Here is an 18,328-nt window from a genome sequence, read left to right as displayed (position 1 = left end):
TTACTCAAAAAAATTTTTTAATGCAGTTTCACTCAAAAATTAAAATGTTTCAGTGTTTTTTGTCCATGACATCAAAGTCAGTTCATGTTTAGTGTTTGGAAGCTGATGGCTTTAAATAAAAGAAAAATAATAATAAATCTTCTTTTGTGTTCCACATGTGAAATACTGTCTTGAGTTGAGTTGTGTTTATTTTATTCAAAAAGTAGCAATTAACTGTTACAACCTTTTTGTAAAGGATAACAGTAACTTATTTGTGGTCCTTGCTTCAAAAAATATATTTATAAAAAGATATCCTAATCAAAAATCATCTCACTCCCATAAAATAACAAACAGATCAACACTTCCTCATTTTAACTTTATACTATTACCTCTTTAGAATTAGTTTATACCTTATCACCTAAAGGCAGCATATTCCATTCTTTTGCACCTGAATCTTTTAATTACCTTTGACCATACAGTGTTCTGTATCTACATAAATTAATATCCATAATGATCTGTTTGGTAAAATGACCATGTCTTAATCTACTTCTCAAAAGCCAATAAAGCAGCAGCATCAGCATATAAAAACAAATTCCACTCACAAGCAGCCTGGATATCATTGATATAATAAAAACAAAAGAGGACCTAATACACTACCCTGTGGGACTCTTGTTATAAACAGTTTTAATCACAGAAAGCATGCCTACAAATTGGAATCACATAAAGACACAAGCAACTGATGACAGAATTTTACATTTTAGTTGAACTATCCCTTTAAAATATTTTCTGAACACATGGTACTTGTCAAGTTAGCACTTTAGCATATCTAAATGAAAACGGGAAAACAAATGAGACAAATTCACAGGAAACTTGACAACTGAAAACACGACTCTATCTCGGAGTTCCCCCTCTTGTACCACTCTCACGTTTCATGTTTTTGATAGCCTCATTACAGCCTCACCTCTAAAATCTATTTGTCTGTGTCTGAGCATAATAAACTGGGTAAGCAGGAAGAGCATGTGTGGGCATTTGTGCGCATGCGCTAAAACCCTCAAAGCCTAACACACCCCATTTGGAAAGAGACAAATGAAAGTAAGGCTAAGAAGAAAACATGGTTTGGCCGAAAAAGGAGGCAGAGTATGAATGGACGATGGTGACTTTGTAAACGATCTGAAGGATGGAAGATCAAATAAGGTGAGTTTTGTGATTTGAGTTTCATAAAACACTGTGGCACCCACCTGCCACAGGACCACACTGCTGCACAGATTAAGGGGCCGGTTTAAGGGAGTCATGGGAGAAAAGCGTAGCCAAGAGCACAGGCACAGCAGCAGATGAGAGAGTGTAAAAGTGGGTTGCTATATACAGGAGGGGGTGGAGATTAAAAGAAGCCCAAGTCAGGGAGCACCAACACCACTGGCTTGACCTGGGGACGACTGGAAAAGGCAGGAATCCAATTAAAATCACACCCCATCAGCCTGCACAGCCACCACCCCCTCACCAGGCTTACGCAACTTCACACTGCTCCTGCTAGATGTGTCATATTGAGCAGGTGGAACGCAGCAGACACTGAGATCATATAGTTCTGGTCACACTTTGAGGAGGCTATGGCGAAATAGTCTGTGATACACTATGTGTACAAGTAAAGTATACAGAGTAAGTGTGGAAATGCATAAAAAAGTTGAATATATTATAAGTTGTCGCATATTATAAACAAAAATGCAAACTAACCTTCGCTATACATCATTGTTGCTAGGCAGAACACGCGGTGACAAGAATTAAAGAGGGACAGTGAGATATCACCTCATTCACAGTAAATAACCATATTAAAAAAAACAGCTAAGGTGTGTGGTCATCCAGATATTCATGAAGAAATGTCATTCTCCTATTATATACTGGCAAAGTGAAATCATAATATTTCGGGCAAAGAAAAACAACAGACATTAAAAGGAGTTTAGAAAAGAGATCTAAATTCTACCTGATCAAAATGCACACCACCACTTTGCACTTGCAAAACAGAGTAAATACAGAATAGTCTAAACAAATACAGTTATTCAGGGATATTTTTATATATAAATCGGTTGCTTTCAGAGAGTAAATCTATGATACAGTAAAACAAAAACCAAATACAGTATACACATAGTTCACAAAAAACATACAAATATAAATGTGCCTGTCTTGATGCAACAATACAGTAAAACTAAATTAGGATATAAAATGCAAAAGACTTTCGCTTTAAATTTAGAAAGTAGATCATGTTTATGCTTATAGGATTACATGAATGTAAAATAGAGCATAATAGCTTAACAACAGTCCACTACAAATATTGTTATACATGCAATCACATTACCAACATAAGATTTCAATCTGAAAAATACACATTAAAACTCCACAAAAACAATACCTTAAGCACTGTACAATCAAAGTATTAGGAGGTCAGTGTCTGATAATACTACAAGGTTACCAAGCATCTGTACGATATTATCCAATGAGTTGACATTCGACTTTGTCATTTGATTTCATTTGATTTCAATCACAGGCTAGTTTTAGGATCTAAGATTTAAAAATGGCAAAATTATAGACTGTCATCTAATTTTCTATTACCAGCAACACTAGACACAAATAAAATAATTCTGACAGAAATAATAAATCTTTAATCTGATCAGTATTGTTCAGTTCTATTGTTTTACGTATGTGACAAAAAAAATTATCTGAAACACACATTTTTATCTTTTTTCCCCCTATTGTTTTCAGGTACGTTTCACTCCTATTTTTGTTGTCGTTTTGTTATTGATTAGATTAGACCTATTTTCAATATATATATATATATATATACGAATAGATACGAATATGGTTGCCGAGCATCAGATCGTCACAAATATCTTTCTGTCCTCTTTTTTCAATTTCCTGCATGCTCAGTAATCCAGCAGCGTTTAATTTCACTTTTACAGCAACTTGTTTTAAACTTGTTGCATCAGTATAGGGCTGATGTTATAAGGTTTCTGTGAGGGGAGATATTTATTTGTGCCATTTGACCTTTCTTAGGTTATTCACTATAGCTAAACAGATAAACATTGTCAAAGAGCCTTGATAGCCACTTCAATTAAACACACTGTCTCTTTTTCTTAAGCCTTAAATAGGCCAAAAATTACAGAGGCTCACTGCATTTTCTGGTCACCAATTTTTCGCCATGTTTGTCTCTATAAGTAGTTTGTGATGATTGCTGCCTGAGGCACCATCCTTGACAGTGGGAACTGGGCTCTTAAACTATGAATGAAATGCATTATTGTAATAGCAGACCAAGAAAAAAATAAGTCTTTTAAAATGCTATGTATCATGGTCATTAGTGTTAGCTGCTTCACAGCACAGAGGTGTTAGAAAGGCAAGTTACTCGCATTACAAATCGAGAAACACTACTCCCCAACCATTTCACAACACCAAACCCACATACACATACATACACACACACAAACAAACAAACAAACACACACACACACACACACTAGAAGAAATCTATAGGCAAAACTGGCCAATAAAACTCTCTGCATCTCTGATTATATAACAAGAAAGTTAGAACATTAGATTCAGTTATACCAAAGCCATTTTCAATCTTTACAGTCACTGAGGTCAGTGTTCAGATTTTTCAAAATATCAATTCAATTGCAAACATGTGAGAAAGAAAGAAACTAATGAGACTAAAGACAAATCAGAAAATATGCCAAATGATTTAATTATGCAACTGTTGAAAGAGCTATGAACCTCAGACTGAAAATTTAGGACTCATTGTTGTGGTACTTTCTGCATTAACCTAACATTTCATTCATCACCACCAAAGTTTTTTGCTTCTTTTCAGTTTTATAGGCTGCCATTTGGTACTTGATGACAGAGGTGAGATTACAGCAGATTTGTACTTGATTTAACAGGATTTGAGTTCATTGTCAATTCTTGTACGATAATAAAACGCTCCATCAAACTGAAAACGAGTGAGAAGTCTACCAAAACCAAATGAAAATCCACACATTCATTTATTAAGCAACTGAAGTGAGTGCAGATTGGCGTTTCGCTGCTCAGAATAAAGGCCTGTATGTTCTTTTATAGGCTACCGTTATTTATGCTGTGCCATAATACGCTGCAGTTTATATAGCAACAGACTTAATAGCAAACAAAATTCTCATAACAGAGTTGGCATTCAAGAATCCAGACACGACGGGTTAAACTGAAAAGATAATGACGATAAATTTGGGAGCTGCTTCGGTTGAGACGACTTTGGCTGTAAAATCGCCTTCAATGAAAACAATTTCATAGTAACATTTTTTTTTTTATTAATATTAATTGTTTTAGACACTGCACACAAGTCTGAAAGACACTAAAAATACTTATATATAGTTTATTCTTTTGAAATTTCACCAAACACACCAAACTCCCATATTTGGAATCGGTTGAATAAACGGCCACATATAAAAATCAAAAATTGTTATAGACTGAACTCACGCACGTTTCCTTTGAGAAGCATAGAGTTCAAATCAGACGCTTGATCAAAGAGAATAGAGATACTTTAATGAAACTTCGAATGCATAATTAACTGAACAGTGTATACAGTAGAATCTTAATTACACACTTTAATTCTCATGAAGGTGACTGATGTCAATAATAATCGCCACAGAAGTATTAAGGTATCAAATGCACACACTGATGATGTAGTGTGAAAATCTTAAAATATTTTTTTTCAGGAGTTGTCTAATAATGGGTTCACCTTCACACACATGCAGACAAACGAAATTTTTATTGCGAATAACCTTTAAACTACATATAAGCTGTGACAGAATATGCATGTAATATCCATGTTGTAATTTACACACAAAGAATGTATTATCACTTTTCAAGACATATATATATATATATAGGCCAACGGAGTCTCTGCCTCTACAGAACATCAAAATAATACGCCATTTACTTCCTGTGCAGAAAACAACATACTTTATTATTATGACCTTTATATTCTACTCCATCTGTGCATCTTGTTTATATATATTTTATATATCTATATATGAAGTATAGGCTAATTTGGCAACTTGTCTTTACCTTTTTTGCTAGATATTTTGGCAAGGTATTTGCTATTTACAGTTTAGGAATAGTCACCGACGTCTCACCAATACAAGATAATGAGGTACAACAGATAAAGCTCACAATAACAAATTGCACTTAGAAAGCCTGCAGGACAATATTAGGCTACATGAACAGGAACCCTTCAGCTGTCATCCGTAAATGCTTTAACACGCAGACGTCCGAGTTAGACATTATAAATCACTTACAGTGTTTGGGTGAAAAGGTGTCCACTGCGCTATGACATGTGTACCAGCCATTTACCAGACTTTTTTGAAAAGGTGAGTTGGACGCAAAAGGTCTATGGCTAGGTGTGAACGAATGACTTGGTTGGCTGCACGAGTATTGTACAGACTCTGGTCTGTAGTTGCCCCGTTGTAGCGACAGAGGGTCCGAAAGGGACTGTGGCCTGTGCGCCATATAGTCCAAACTGTTTTCAAAGGTGTGATGGAAACGTGAGCTCATAGTCGACTCATTTCGTGTTTCAGGAGACAGGGATTGGGTCGTCATCGTTCGCGTCACGGGGGTAGAGGCGGGCGTGTCTTGCTGTTCCACTACCTCGGGAGACCCGGTCTCTACAAGGTGCTCGTCGTCTTCGCCGATTTTTGCAATGTAGGCCTTGCAGTGGAGTTTCATGTGTTTGCGCAAGGAGCTGGGATGTGTGTAACATTTTTCACAACCTCTGACCTTGCACGTGTAGGGTTTATCGCTGGAGTGAACGTGAGAATGCTTCTTCCGGTCACTGCTGTTTGCAAATCTCCGATTGCAGCCCTCAAACTCACATTTAAACGGTTTCTCACCTAAACGGGCAGAGGAGGGGGAAACGCGAGTTACGGGTGGGATGTACAGTCAACCATGGCTCATCAGTTCTGAGTGCATGGTGTCATAAGATGTGTCTTGCAAGATGTTGTAAGAGTTTACATTTTTCAATTTCATTTGAAACTTTTCAGTGAAAAATAACATTTATGCGCACACATTTTGTTACTTAGTCAGCCTAGTTTTATATGCGTCCTGAGTCAAAGATGAATCCTAGTTTGACTCACTTCTATTCAGAAGAAAAAATGTTAACTTTGGATTTCATAACTACAGTTATATAATATGTAATATATATATATATATATATATATATATATATATATATATATATATATATATATATATATATATATATATATATAATTTCTTATGGTTTATAATAAAAAATAAAAATAAAAAAACTTGCATGGGCCATTTATATAGATCATAAAATCTAAAGATTCATATGACGTCAGTTTTAAGTGTAGTGGACTCAAGCTTGCAGTGCGTATGTGTGGGTGCTCTACCATAGCAGACAATTCAGCTGTGTCTTGCGTAAACGCTACGTCACAGCTCTCCGGTGCCCCGGAATTTATTTAATTATTTTCAATGCATGAATGAGAGGCACCCAAACAACTATGTACTGATTTTCACCAGCACGAAAGATTTTAAAAACGGGAGAAAAAAAAACATATAATAAAATCATCCCGCTAATACGAACAACAAACAATAGCCTACATTTGATATAAATAAAAGCTTTAATCGCAGTTCAAATTAAAGTCTCACACAGGCTGAAGGAAATTATGTTATTGTGTGCAAAATTCTACATACATTCTACAAAGGCAAAACTTTTCAAATGAATTCATCTTGATGGACCCCAGTGTCAAAATCAGTGTTTGTGTACAGCAAAAAAAAAAAAAAAGAAATATAATTAAAATATTAGGCTACAGTAGAATATTTTATAACGTTACTTTTGCCACAAATAATCAAACAGTACGATTTATCGAGTTATTCTGTCCTAGCAGTTCTATCATTAACTAATTTTGTGTTGGAACAAAATTAAGCAAAACACTCCGAAAAAGGTTCAGAGAATATATTTCATAAGTTTGAATACTTTTATTATTACTATAATAATGCTAATAATAATAATTATAATAATTATTATTATTATTAACTAACCTGTATGCGTTCTCTTGTGTATCTTGAGGTTCTCGGATCTGGCAAAAACTTTTTCACATCCATGAAAAGGGCAGGGAAAGGGCTTTTCTCCAGTGTGCACTCTGACGTGGTTGACGAGCTTGTATTTGGCTTTGAAAGGCTTTCTGTCTCTTGAACAGTTCTCCCAGTGACAAACGTAGTCAGAGTGCTCCGGTCCTCCGACATGCTCAACCGTCATATGGGTGACGAGTTCATACATGGTCCCAAAACTCCTGGCGCAGGGCGGCTTGCCAGTGCCTTCTTGGCCGTCACTCCACTTGCACACCAGCTCGTGCTTTGGGTTCTGCCTGGAGCACCTGAGGAAGGCGTCACCCCCGCCTCGTTGCATGGCCATATTCAGAGGCTTATAGAACTCCAAAAACTGAGTGACTAACTGCTGGCTGTTGGCCCTGGGGCCATTGACCGACTGCCCATACGGGTGCGTTCGTGAGAGAAGATCTCCTGGAAGACCCAACATCATTTGGCTGCTAAGGTCTCGGGTTGCGTCTGAAGAGCCATGGGCCTGCTCTTGATAGGTGGTGAAGAATGCATGGCTCCTGCCATCCCTATAGCTGTGGAGGTCACGGTACCTTCCAATATTGCCATGTTGGTTAGGTCTCGGAGCCAGCTGATCAGTTACTGGTGGCATGCCTGCTGCTGACAGATTTGTCCCAATGATAATGCCCCTAGGACTGGGTTCTAAGCGATGACTGGTGTATCCAGTGTCTGGAAAATGGGTAACCGAGTGGTCAACATATGCACTAGCCCTCGTCTCGTGGTAGTCTAGCACATTTTGCGAGGGGCAGAGTTTTAAGGAACTGCCAGTGGGGTGCCCCATGTGCTCCTCTGCCAAAGGTGGCAGCACCACGCTGGGTTCAGTATTGCTCTCTCCATGGTTGACGCAAGAAAGAGGGCAGCCACTAAACCGCGACAGGCTTGTCATGTTTTGTTGCAAGCTTGGCTGAGGGCTTGGCAAATCAACCAACGTTTAACGTTTACGATTTACCTACAAAACTCTTCCCCCATGTCGCCCGCTGTATCATCTGCATGTGCAGTCTCAGACGCAGGAATCGGACCCAGGTTCGTTAAGATTGGTGTGAGTCCCATGCCGTTCACTTTGCCCTCTTGATTTGTGGCAATAACCGTGGTAGTAAAATGCTCCGAACCAGGCCTTACTGCAATATAAAAGCACAGCAGGCAGACCAGCTTTTAAAAACGGTGCTTTGGGATTGGTCGGAATGCACGATGATTGACAGGCCCTGGATTTGTTTTAAAAGGGACACGCAGGCGTTCACCACACGACTCCGTTTTCAAATATCTCAGTGAAAATGCTTTGATATGTGCCGCTCGCGCGCTGACAGATATTGGCTGTTCTGTGACTTTAGAGTGCTGACTGAATGCGCTATTGTTGGTTAAAATATCTAAGTGTTTAGGTGCCATGTATATGAATTATTAGAAAGTCTGTTCTATGAATGCTGTGCAACAGTGTGATTTCAACATCGAATAGAAATAACCGGAGTTAAGCAACAAAATCAAGATTATTTTTCAAGCCACAAGTCAGTCGCATTCAGGCAACTCTGAATGTCTGTTTTAATATTTATTATTGTGGTTTAACTTTGATTAGACTGAATACATTTTGGTGATGCTCGGATCAGTATACTGGGGTTGGAAAATACATTTTTAATTTGGTGTTTAACCACCACAATATAGGCTACTACAGCCTAAATATAATATAACCAATGGAACACATGTAATTTTGTTGCAGGATAAGTTATAAATTACACTTATTTTGCTAAAGTTTAACGTGATAGAACCTTTTGCTTCACTGATTTCTTCACTGTTTTTTATATCGTACAAACAGTAAGAAAAATTGTATTTGTTATTATTTATATAAATTATAGCATATTTGCTATTAAACACTTCCAAACAGAAATTCTAGGGGCATTACTTGATTCTAACGCACTTAGAAAATATCCCACTTTGTATCTTTCCGTAGTATCCTTCCGCATGTATTGGTCGGGTTAGTTTGTTTGGTAAAGGTGATATTAATTTGATTTGATATGCTTAGGCGTGCATTTTAGCAAATGTTTTTCTTGAGTTGCAAATCTGAGATAATAAAAATAAATAAAAAATAATTTATTTTCAATTTCCAAAATGAATATGTAAATTAAATACATTCATAAAAAATATCTAATTATTAAATACGAAATACATATACAAAAATAAGACAGAATAAAAATTACTGAGGTACCTTAATATCGCATAATTGCTAAATATAACGATATTTGGACATGAAATATGTAAGGGTTAATAGACTTCTAAATTTCGAGGTTACAAGAATGATAGCAAGTTTTACAAATTGAACTTTTACAACCATATGATGACCTGGTGTCAACTGAGGAAATGTATTTACTTGTTTTGAATTATTTTGCACCTGTCAATATTAAACGTACAAAAAATGAAAACAGGTGTGTGATGTAATCTCACCACTGTCACTGTAAAAAGTGTGACACAGCATCACAATGTGGACAGTGCAATTGAATACCATTTTTTAAAAGGGCCAATTCAAACGTTGAAATAACCACACAAAATGTTGACATTTTAAGAACAGAATATAATTATGATTTAGAAAGTAAAAAACAACTTGCACAACTTTTATACTAGGAATATTGATCACTAACAGCAATTTGAATAAAAAAAAAGTGAATCATGTATTTCTCCTGAAGACTGTCTCCCCCAAATGAGTGGGCGCAAACTTGGGTTATTTAATAAAATAATTCTTCCCACACATGAAGTTCTTGGAATAGAGTAAACATTACAAGACAATATTTACTGAGGTTAACTGTATTCACAATAGTCAGAATTAAGTCATACTTAACAGTCAAAAAGCACCATTCTCGCTACATTAACAGTCAAATCGAACATACTAAAAGAAAAATAAACCAGATGTGGCCAAGAATAAATACTTTTATATATAATAAGCAGTTTTCAGATAAATCATCCTGAACATGATATCCAACACCATAACAGAGAATCCAGAACAATCAGGGCAGACAGTCTCTTCTTCCACACCACACAGCAACTCTTCCTGATTCATTTCTTTCTTCTTCATTTCTTCATTACTGGAAAAGATGGAAGGCGTTTCTAAACATATTCAGTTAATATACAACTTACAGTATTAAAGATTGCCAATAAATGGGTTGGTACAATAATATTTAAACAGAGAGAGAGAGAGAGCATATACAACACTGAATATTGGTTTTTGTGTTCTATCAATTCTAGTAACATTCACTAAAAAGACCTAATGGCATAGTTCACAAAGGTTACAGACTTGTCTTTGGGACCTAAATGCACAGACTAAATAATGTCAACAAGACTAATATAGATTCAATTGATATACAGTCAAATTGGTATAACTCTAGATAACTCTAACTCTATTATGATGCAAATTTATATATAGTCTATGAGCATGTTTACCAAAATGTAAACTTGCCTCTCATCCTTGCATACCTGCATTATGCTAACCTTGTACAATTACAAATTCAGTGTAGTTCTGTCTTTATTTCCATCCAATATTTCCATATCAAGACGACATAGAGCCATACATTGCATGTGAGCATGTCAAAATTAAATTAAATTAAATTTGGTAATAAATTCTTGGCTGAATATATTTGGTCTAATATATTAGGCTGAAAACTGCAGAAAAACTTTTCTTCATTGCAGTGAACTCAGAGAGTGTACAGCTTTACAAGTTAAGGGCTAAATGTCGGTAAATTTAAATGGGCGAAATAAAGGGAAAAACTGAGTGAGATACAAGCAGGAACAAAAGCACAAAAAGGAACTCTACACTTTAAACAATATTTTGTCTTTCTTTTTTAGCACTCGACAGGGCACAATAATATATCCTGCAAACAGTTTGTTTTCACTAATAAGCAGATGCGTAACGCCTCGACAAATTTAATTTCCAGTCATTTATGCTAAACATAACAAATTTCACATGGACACATGTTCTTTGAAGGTGCCACAGTTATCACATTACTCAATACTGATTAAGTGTTTGAGATAAACAGACCCACCCCTCGACAAAGCTGGTAGAAAGCAGGCTACATACTTTTGAATGTTTAAGAGATAGCCTACGTACACAGATATAAAGCCATGTGTCTGGATAAGTATACAGAAAGAGAAGATATCGCTAATAACTCCAGAGAATAATCCTATAAAACTAAAAAAATTAAATTAAATCTTAAAATACTACCAATAACATAATCTCCCTAAATGAAAGGATGACGATGTGGTAAGTAACCATCTGTCCATCTGTTGTTTTAAGCGAACGCAGCGAATGAGTTTATTTTAATTGTGTAGACCTATTTAAGCATTAATTTAATGTAAGATTGACAACTGGAAAACGAATAAACAGGACGTGATCTATAGCATAATTATAAACGATTATATGCTACTATTAACGGTGCTACTGGTCTTGATAACTGTGTATTAGCCCGAATCCTCATCTTCAAGAGTTCCATGTTAAGCAGGTACTGCTCTGACTAAAATATGAAGGCTTAGTCTAGACAAGGGGGCGGGAGCTAGAACTCATCGCATTATTCTGACGAAACATTATCTGACTACCTCAAATAATCGGTCGAAATATAGATCTGGTCATTGCCCCCTTAAATTACAAAATGTCTCTTGACCTCATTTGCCCTTTGTCCGGCATGTGCTGTAGTGCAGTAAAGAAGTTAGGTGAAATAACCGAACAGTTCCTTGCACAGGAAAAGCAAAGGACGTCCTTAAGAACGTATTTCTTAGCCACGCCTGGAAATGAACACGCCTATATGTCACAAAATATATTGAGCCCGTCCACATTTAAACTGACGAACTATAGGCCTAGAGTGGAAACTGGAAAGTAAAGAAACCGTAGCCTGACTGCCGACTGTGAGACCTTAAAAAAAAAAAGAAGAAGAAAAAAACGTAAATCTGTCCAGCGGTAGCCTAATACTCACTCACATGTGTGCTCATGTACGAAAGGGAGAGAAGAGAGAGGGGCAGGAAGAAAGAAAGAAAGACGAAGCAGAAAAGAGGGGGTCTAAATCTTGCAGAAAGATTAGGAGAATAACTGGAAATCTATATTGCTAAAAGTAAAACTTTTTAAATGTGTTATATATATATGGCCTAAGCGAAATGCATAAACTATGCCTATTAAACATTTACTACTACATTCTATTACAGTGTATTTATTTGCAAAAATTATCTTTAGTTTAAAATGTCTTATGTTAGCCTACAAGATTTACAATATTAACTGAATACACAATGCAAATTATCAAAAGCGCACTTTTATAATGCATCTACTGAGAAATAAATTACTCACCTTAAAACTATTAGACTAGGTCCCTATTTGCTTTTTTTCTCGTAGAAAATGTGCTTGAAAGTTAATGCGTGAAAGCTTGAGGACTTGACCAGAATGAGGGGCTGATTTAAAGAGTTTTGTTTTTTAATCTCTAAAATATAAAAGGGAACTCCTTTCGAGGAGAGACTGAGGGGGAGTGGGGAAGTGAAATGGCTTGGAGGTATAAAAAGCGCTGCTTGAAACACTCAACGCGTTTCTGAACTTGATCAGATTTTATGTGTCCTGCAGCGAGTCACCAGCATAACAAGTATTTTTGTAGCAATGGAAAAAAACTTATATAGGCCTATATATATATATATATATGTGTATGTATGTATGTATGTATATATATATATATATATATATATATATATATATATATATATATATATATATATATATATATATATATATATATATATATATATATATATATATATATATAAACTTAGGGATATTTGAATTACCACCATATTACCATCTTACGGCTTCACTCTAAAACAGTGATTTCATTAAAAAAAAATTATGGACGCATAGATAGATAGCCAACAAATGAATGATCTTAATTTCCAATTAAAATTATTTTTACTAAGTCACTTTTGCTCTTTTCTGATCTTCTTTTTTTTTAAAAAAAGATCGTTGGCAAAATAGAATTTTGATAAATCAATTGTCAAGCCACTTTCTGAAAGTTTATGTAACTTTGGGAACAGCTGACGTGCTAAGCAAGGGAAATAAACAAGCCTTTCTTACTGAACCGAAATAAAGTCCCTTTGCTTTACCTGCAAATAATGCCAACAAGCAACCAATCAAATCTACTCACAGAAACAAACTGCCACTTTCAATATTAAACCATGCCAATCAAAGAACACGCAGCCAATTAGCACCCTTCCTAGCTGTCACGTGACTATGAAAGCGATGTGCTTTCATTGGACAGTGTAGAGCTGCCTCCCGAGCTCATTTATGTGCAAGGAGTGATTGACTTTATCAGTCCAAGGACATCATTCGCTTGGAAAGGGGGGGAAGTTTGATCATCTTTCTCACGGATCCCAGTTACGGGAGTTTTGCTCCCGTTTACCGAGACCCTGGATTATCGTTTCTTTTTGCAATTCAAGATTTCTTTATTGAAGTTTACGTGAAATTGTGCTCAATTTACCGTTACCCGCTTGACTCCACCAAACAGGGGTTTCTCTCTCTCTTTTTTTCACTTGCTTTTTCTCAATTGAACCCAATGACTATGCTCCTTGATAGCGCTCCTCAGTTCCCTTCACTTGGAGTAGGGGGGTTTGGAACACCTAGACATCATGATTTGGGAAACCGAGACCCCGGGCTGGGGCTCAGTCCCTTCGCAGATTCATCTCACTCGGCTGCCTTCAAGATAAGTCCGGTTACTCACGATATCGCCTCCAGCCAGTCGTCAGCGTTCACCCCGCAAGCTACTGGATACGCAGCCGCGCTCGGACACCACCACGGAGGACAAGTTGGTTCCTACGCCAGTGGAGCATTCAATTCGACCAGGGACTTTCTCTTCAGAAACAGGGGCGCAGGCATCGGAGAGACCGCACCGCCGAGTGCCCAGCATGGAATCTTTGCAGCTTCGGCGGGGAGTCTACACGGGCCCCCCGGAATTTCGGACAACCCGGGACATCTGTTGTTTCCTGGACTTCACGACCAGAGCTTGAGCCACACTTCACCGGGGGGACATGTTGTAAACAGTCAAATGCACCTGGGTTTACGCGGGGACATTTTTGGCCGTCCAGATCCGTACCGACCTGTGGCCAGCCCTCGCACGGACCCTTACGCCACCGCTCAGCTCCATAACTACAACCATCCCATCAATATGAACATGGGGATGAACGTACCCACACACCACGGTCCGGGGGCCTTCTTCAGATACATGCGGCAACCAATTAAGCAAGAATTGTTTTGTAAGTGGATAGATGAGAATCAGATGAACAGACCCAAAAAGACTTGTGACAGAACTTTCAGCACAATGCATGAAATGGTTACACATGTTTCAATGGAACACGTTGGCGGCCCAGAACAGAGTAGTCATGTTTGCTTCTGGGAGGACTGCCCGAGAGCGGGGAAATCCTTTAAGGCCAAATACAAACTCGTGAACCACATCCGAGTGCACACTGGAGAGAAGCCGTTCCCGTGTCCGTTCCCTGGTTGTGGGAAAATCTTTGCAAGATCAGAAAATCTAAAAATTCACAAAAGAACTCACACAGGTAAGGCATTAGTATTTCCCTTTTTTTTATTACCCATGGTGTTGAAAAAATGAATATGAATTAAATGATATTCCAGCGGGATTATTTATACGTGCATTGCAGTTCTTTAAAAATGCAAATAAACAAGTGCATTTTCTTTTAAAATAATTTAAAAATAAAAGTAATAAAGAGGAAATGGTTCAGGAATTTGGCCACACATAATTTAACTACACTTTAGGTTTGGGGAAATTAATGTTTGGGAAGATTACTGTATTTTGATCACATTACGTTTTTAAGAAATGTAGTTTCTTTTACTTTTTTTCGGTAGAGCAAAATATGTTTTTGTTTAAATGTATATACAAAGCATCTCTTATAAGAGATGGTAAATTGAAATGCAAAGCTGCACGCGTTGTCGTGGAGCGAATTTGTGAATGGACTGTTTGTGAGGCTGATTATTGTGGCTATAAAGTTATAGAAACAGCATGAGATTTGTGTATTATGGATGCATAAATAAAATGCTACACATTGGACCGGGAAAGTATGAAGTAGTCGAAGTGCATTTAGTCTGATGGCTGGATTTGTGCCTAAATAATTGACCCCTGAGATCCACATGAAATGTAAAGCAAGCTGTAGAACAGTCTATATGTTTACACTTGGCAGATAGGAACGTGTGTAAAAAAATGTCAATAACTGCTACACATCTTACACGACAATGCATGCTGTGTTGGTTTGCTAAAACGAATATAAAGATTATTGGAAAGTAAAACAGCTAAAGGATAACAGCAAGGACTCTCAAAGAGCGTGTTATGTGGGTAAGCAAATCATCATGGCCTGTTCATTTCGAACGGCGTATAACAAAGTTGTGGGCAACTGAACATTCACTCTTTAAAAAAAAAAGTTATATTACTAAAACTTCAGTGTTTGCTCTCACTTGCAGGTGAGAAGCCATTTAAATGCGAGTTCGACGGCTGCGACAGGCGCTTTGCAAACAGCAGCGACAGGAAAAAGCACATGCACGTGCACACATCTGACAAGCCATATATCTGCAAAGTGTGTGACAAGTCCTATACACATCCAAGCTCTCTCAGGAAACACATGAAGGTAAGGGACATTTTTCTGATTTTGCAAACACTGGCCTGAATCACGCAAGTAAATTATATATATATATATATATATATATATATATATATGTTGTAAGCCCATAGATAAACGTATTTTGTATTATACGTACAATGCGTTTACATTCATATTACAGCAGGCTTGATATTGTTCTATCATTTTGGTTCACATGTAGACTATAACAGAGATCAGAAATCCGATCATAGAATACAGAATACAATCCTGAATCCTGTACAAGCGTGTTATTCCCTCGTCCTGTCTGTTTGTCATACATCTCTGAACGTTATAATTTAAGGTACACGAATCACAAGGCTCAGAGTCGTCTCCAGCTGCTAGCTCTGGATACGAATCCTCCACGCCGCCAGTGCTGGTTTCTGCGAACACTGAAGACCCGACAAAAACACCCACGTCTGCAGTGCAAAATGCATCTGCACACAGCGATGGACTACCGCCTAATTTTAACGAATGGTACGTTTGAAGCTCCAAGCAGACTCTCAAATGGTGGACCAATGGTTGAAGTAACCTTAAAAAAAACTATTTACGCTATGGCGTACAAAATGGCATTGAAACAACAGGAAAAGATGAGAGTTCGCCAGCAGGCCTCGTCCATCCTCAGGATTCGAAATTTGACTTTATTCCGAGTTCGGAGAAAACTATCAAGGCGTAAAATAACAAAATAACACTTTCTAAGAATAAATGGATTTCCTTTAGTTTTCAGATTTCAGATGATTATTTTATTTTTAATTTTATGTATTTTCTGAAAAAAAAATATTTAAAAATAATGGCAAAGAAAGAATATTACACGGTGTTTTATATTAAGGTGACACACGCCTTTAAGTTGATTGTTAAAACTTCAGACAGTCTTAAGAAACGTGCCAAAGTCTTTGTCTTGAACTTGAACAAAATAATAAATAAGTATTTAGCCTACTCGTGAATGTATTTCCTTGTTTGATGGAGTCAAATCTGTTGTCCAAGTCCGTTTTCAGGTGGAGAAATGTGGTATTAGCTTACGATTGTTACCTTTGAATATAACGTTGCCTTTGTTGATAATGATGTATATACATATCCATGATGCCATATTTATCAATTTGTAATTTAATTATCGGCGAAAGAGCCGACTTTTAAATTATATTTATGGAAATGTTTTCTAACAAGACTGTACAGTTTGAATCAATAACCAGTTTTAACAAGGAAAAAGGGAGTCAGTTCTAAAGTTCCCTCGATACGATTGTATCTTTTTTTAGCCATTATATGTGTCTAAGTATTAATTATATTAATATTATGACATGAACTATAGTTTAAAGCAGGCTATGCATTTTCCAACGTAAGTTCATGTGAGGACCTGTATAAAAAGAAACAATAAAAAATCCCCTTTAAATCACTGATGAATCTGAAGAATGTGAGGTTCTTATCAAAATTACATATTTTATATTTGTTCTTTTCTTTACTCTTAGCATCAAAGTATAGATTACATCTCTAAGGTAGATCTATAAGGAACACTAAAAATTCAAGAGGCCCACTGACCTGTGTTTTCACCTACACGCCACTTTTTGATCAGATACACCATGCAATAGCATAGCTCCCATTCATGCATCAACTTTGAACTCGAGTGACAGTGTTAAAGACATTATATTCTTGGGTTTGAGGTACAGCCATTTGAATCAGTATGGAATTCCATTTTTGATGGTTCCAGAACTGTCTTTGTGGATGCAAGTCTTTGTTTAACGTGTCAAAGAGGAGCAATGATCTGTCACAACAGTAAACTCAAAATAAAACTTTTTGTCTGCCAGTTTGCATTGTTTTAAATGTAGTTATTTTTGTGAATATAGCGTGTTGTTTGTTAAGAGTATGGTAAAACATATAGAAAACTTTGATTACATATTTGCTTGTTTTATGTGAACAACTTTTTTTCCAGACGTGGAACTGTATGTGTGAATGAAATGTAGTGTTAAGAGTACTATAACTTTTTAATGTGCAAAAGGGAGGGGAAAATATGTGTTCAGTGACACCAAGATTACAGCGTTGCATTGTAACATATTTTTTAAGAGACTAAAATTATGCATATAAATATATTGTGCTTATGACCATGATTTCAAACCACCAGCACTACTTTTGAAAACAAACCTTAAAAAAATACAGTACCTCGTAAGTAACATGATATAAATGTTTATTTAAATAATTTAATGAATATATGTTTTATATGCTATTTTATATACGTTAAGTTAAAAGAAAGATTTATTTCAGCCACCATCGATGTATCTTCAGCCCTGATCTCATACAGATCTGATGTACAAATGGAGCTTGAATGTGATTCTGTGATTTTTTTTTCTCGTGGAAATGGGTCACGCATCAAGTTATTCCTGAAAAGCACGTTTTACTGATGAACTGTGTCACTGTGCCATTTTCGAGGCAAACGATGTTACTACATACCTATTAAAATTTCAGCAAAATCTTGTACTTTCTTTCGAGGTAGGGTTATTGTTTGTTGGTTTGTTTAACAAACTATTCATGACCAAATGTGAACACATTTTTGACTGGAATTAAAAGA

General features: G+C 36.6%; 2 protein-coding genes and 1 long non-coding RNA gene across 4 annotated transcripts in view; 1 reads left to right on the top strand and 2 right to left on the bottom strand.

Moving 5' to 3' along the window:
- Nucleotides 1–18,328, bottom strand: part of LOC113057978 (uncharacterized) — a 79,477-nt gene that overhangs the window by 15,565 nt on the left and 45,584 nt on the right. Inside the window, exon 3 of one of the 2 annotated variants that reach the window (XR_003277902.1) lies at nucleotides 9,382–10,193. The exons of the other annotated variant lie outside the window; for it this stretch is intronic. This is a non-coding gene — a long non-coding RNA (uncharacterized LOC113057978). Of the gene's footprint in view, nucleotides 1–9,381; nucleotides 10,194–18,328 lie in introns of those variants that run through there. 2 annotated transcript variants of the gene reach the window in all.
- On the bottom strand, nucleotides 649–8,818 carry LOC113057976 (zinc finger protein ZIC 1-like). Its single transcript, XM_026225637.1, has 2 exons — nucleotides 7,054–8,818; nucleotides 649–5,879 (listed from the first exon to the last, which is right to left on the bottom strand). The coding sequence occupies exons 1-2, from the start codon at nucleotides 8,012–8,014 to the stop codon at nucleotides 5,281–5,283; spliced, it is 1,560 nt and encodes a 519-aa protein (XP_026081422.1). The 5' UTR covers nucleotides 8,015–8,818; the 3' UTR covers nucleotides 649–5,280.
- Nucleotides 13,400–18,267, top strand: LOC113057977 (zinc finger protein ZIC 3-like). The gene is made up of 3 exons (XM_026225638.1): nucleotides 13,400–14,682; nucleotides 15,599–15,762; nucleotides 16,076–18,267. Exons 1-3 carry the CDS (start codon nucleotides 13,683–13,685, stop codon nucleotides 16,256–16,258), a joined length of 1,347 nt encoding a protein of 448 aa, XP_026081423.1. The 5' UTR covers nucleotides 13,400–13,682; the 3' UTR covers nucleotides 16,259–18,267.

The sequence above is a fragment of the Carassius auratus genome, chromosome 39, assembly GCF_003368295.1.
Source record: "Carassius auratus strain Wakin chromosome 39, ASM336829v1, whole genome shotgun sequence".
Lineage (NCBI taxonomy): Eukaryota > Metazoa > Chordata > Actinopteri > Cypriniformes > Cyprinidae > Carassius > Carassius auratus.
Note: the sequence above shows the minus strand (reverse complement) of the source record. Positions and strands in the feature narration are given on the sequence as shown.

Coding starts and splice junctions, on each gene's coding strand:
- LOC113057976 (XM_026225637.1), bottom strand. CDS start 8,014: ATGACAAGCCTGTCGCGGTTTAGTGGCTGCCCTCTTTCTTGCGTCAAC. Junction 5,880..7,053: donor ACACAAGAGAACGCATACAG/GTTAGTTAATAA, acceptor CTGCCCGTTTAG/GTGAGAAACCGTTTAAATGT.
- LOC113057977 (XM_026225638.1), top strand. CDS start 13,683: ATGACTATGCTCCTTGATAGCGCTCCTCAGTTCCCTTCACTTGGAGTA. Junction 14,683..15,598: donor TCACAAAAGAACTCACACAG/GTAAGGCATTAG, acceptor TCTCACTTGCAG/GTGAGAAGCCATTTAAATGC. Junction 15,763..16,075: donor CTCTCAGGAAACACATGAAG/GTAAGGGACATT, acceptor TTATAATTTAAG/GTACACGAATCACAAGGCTC.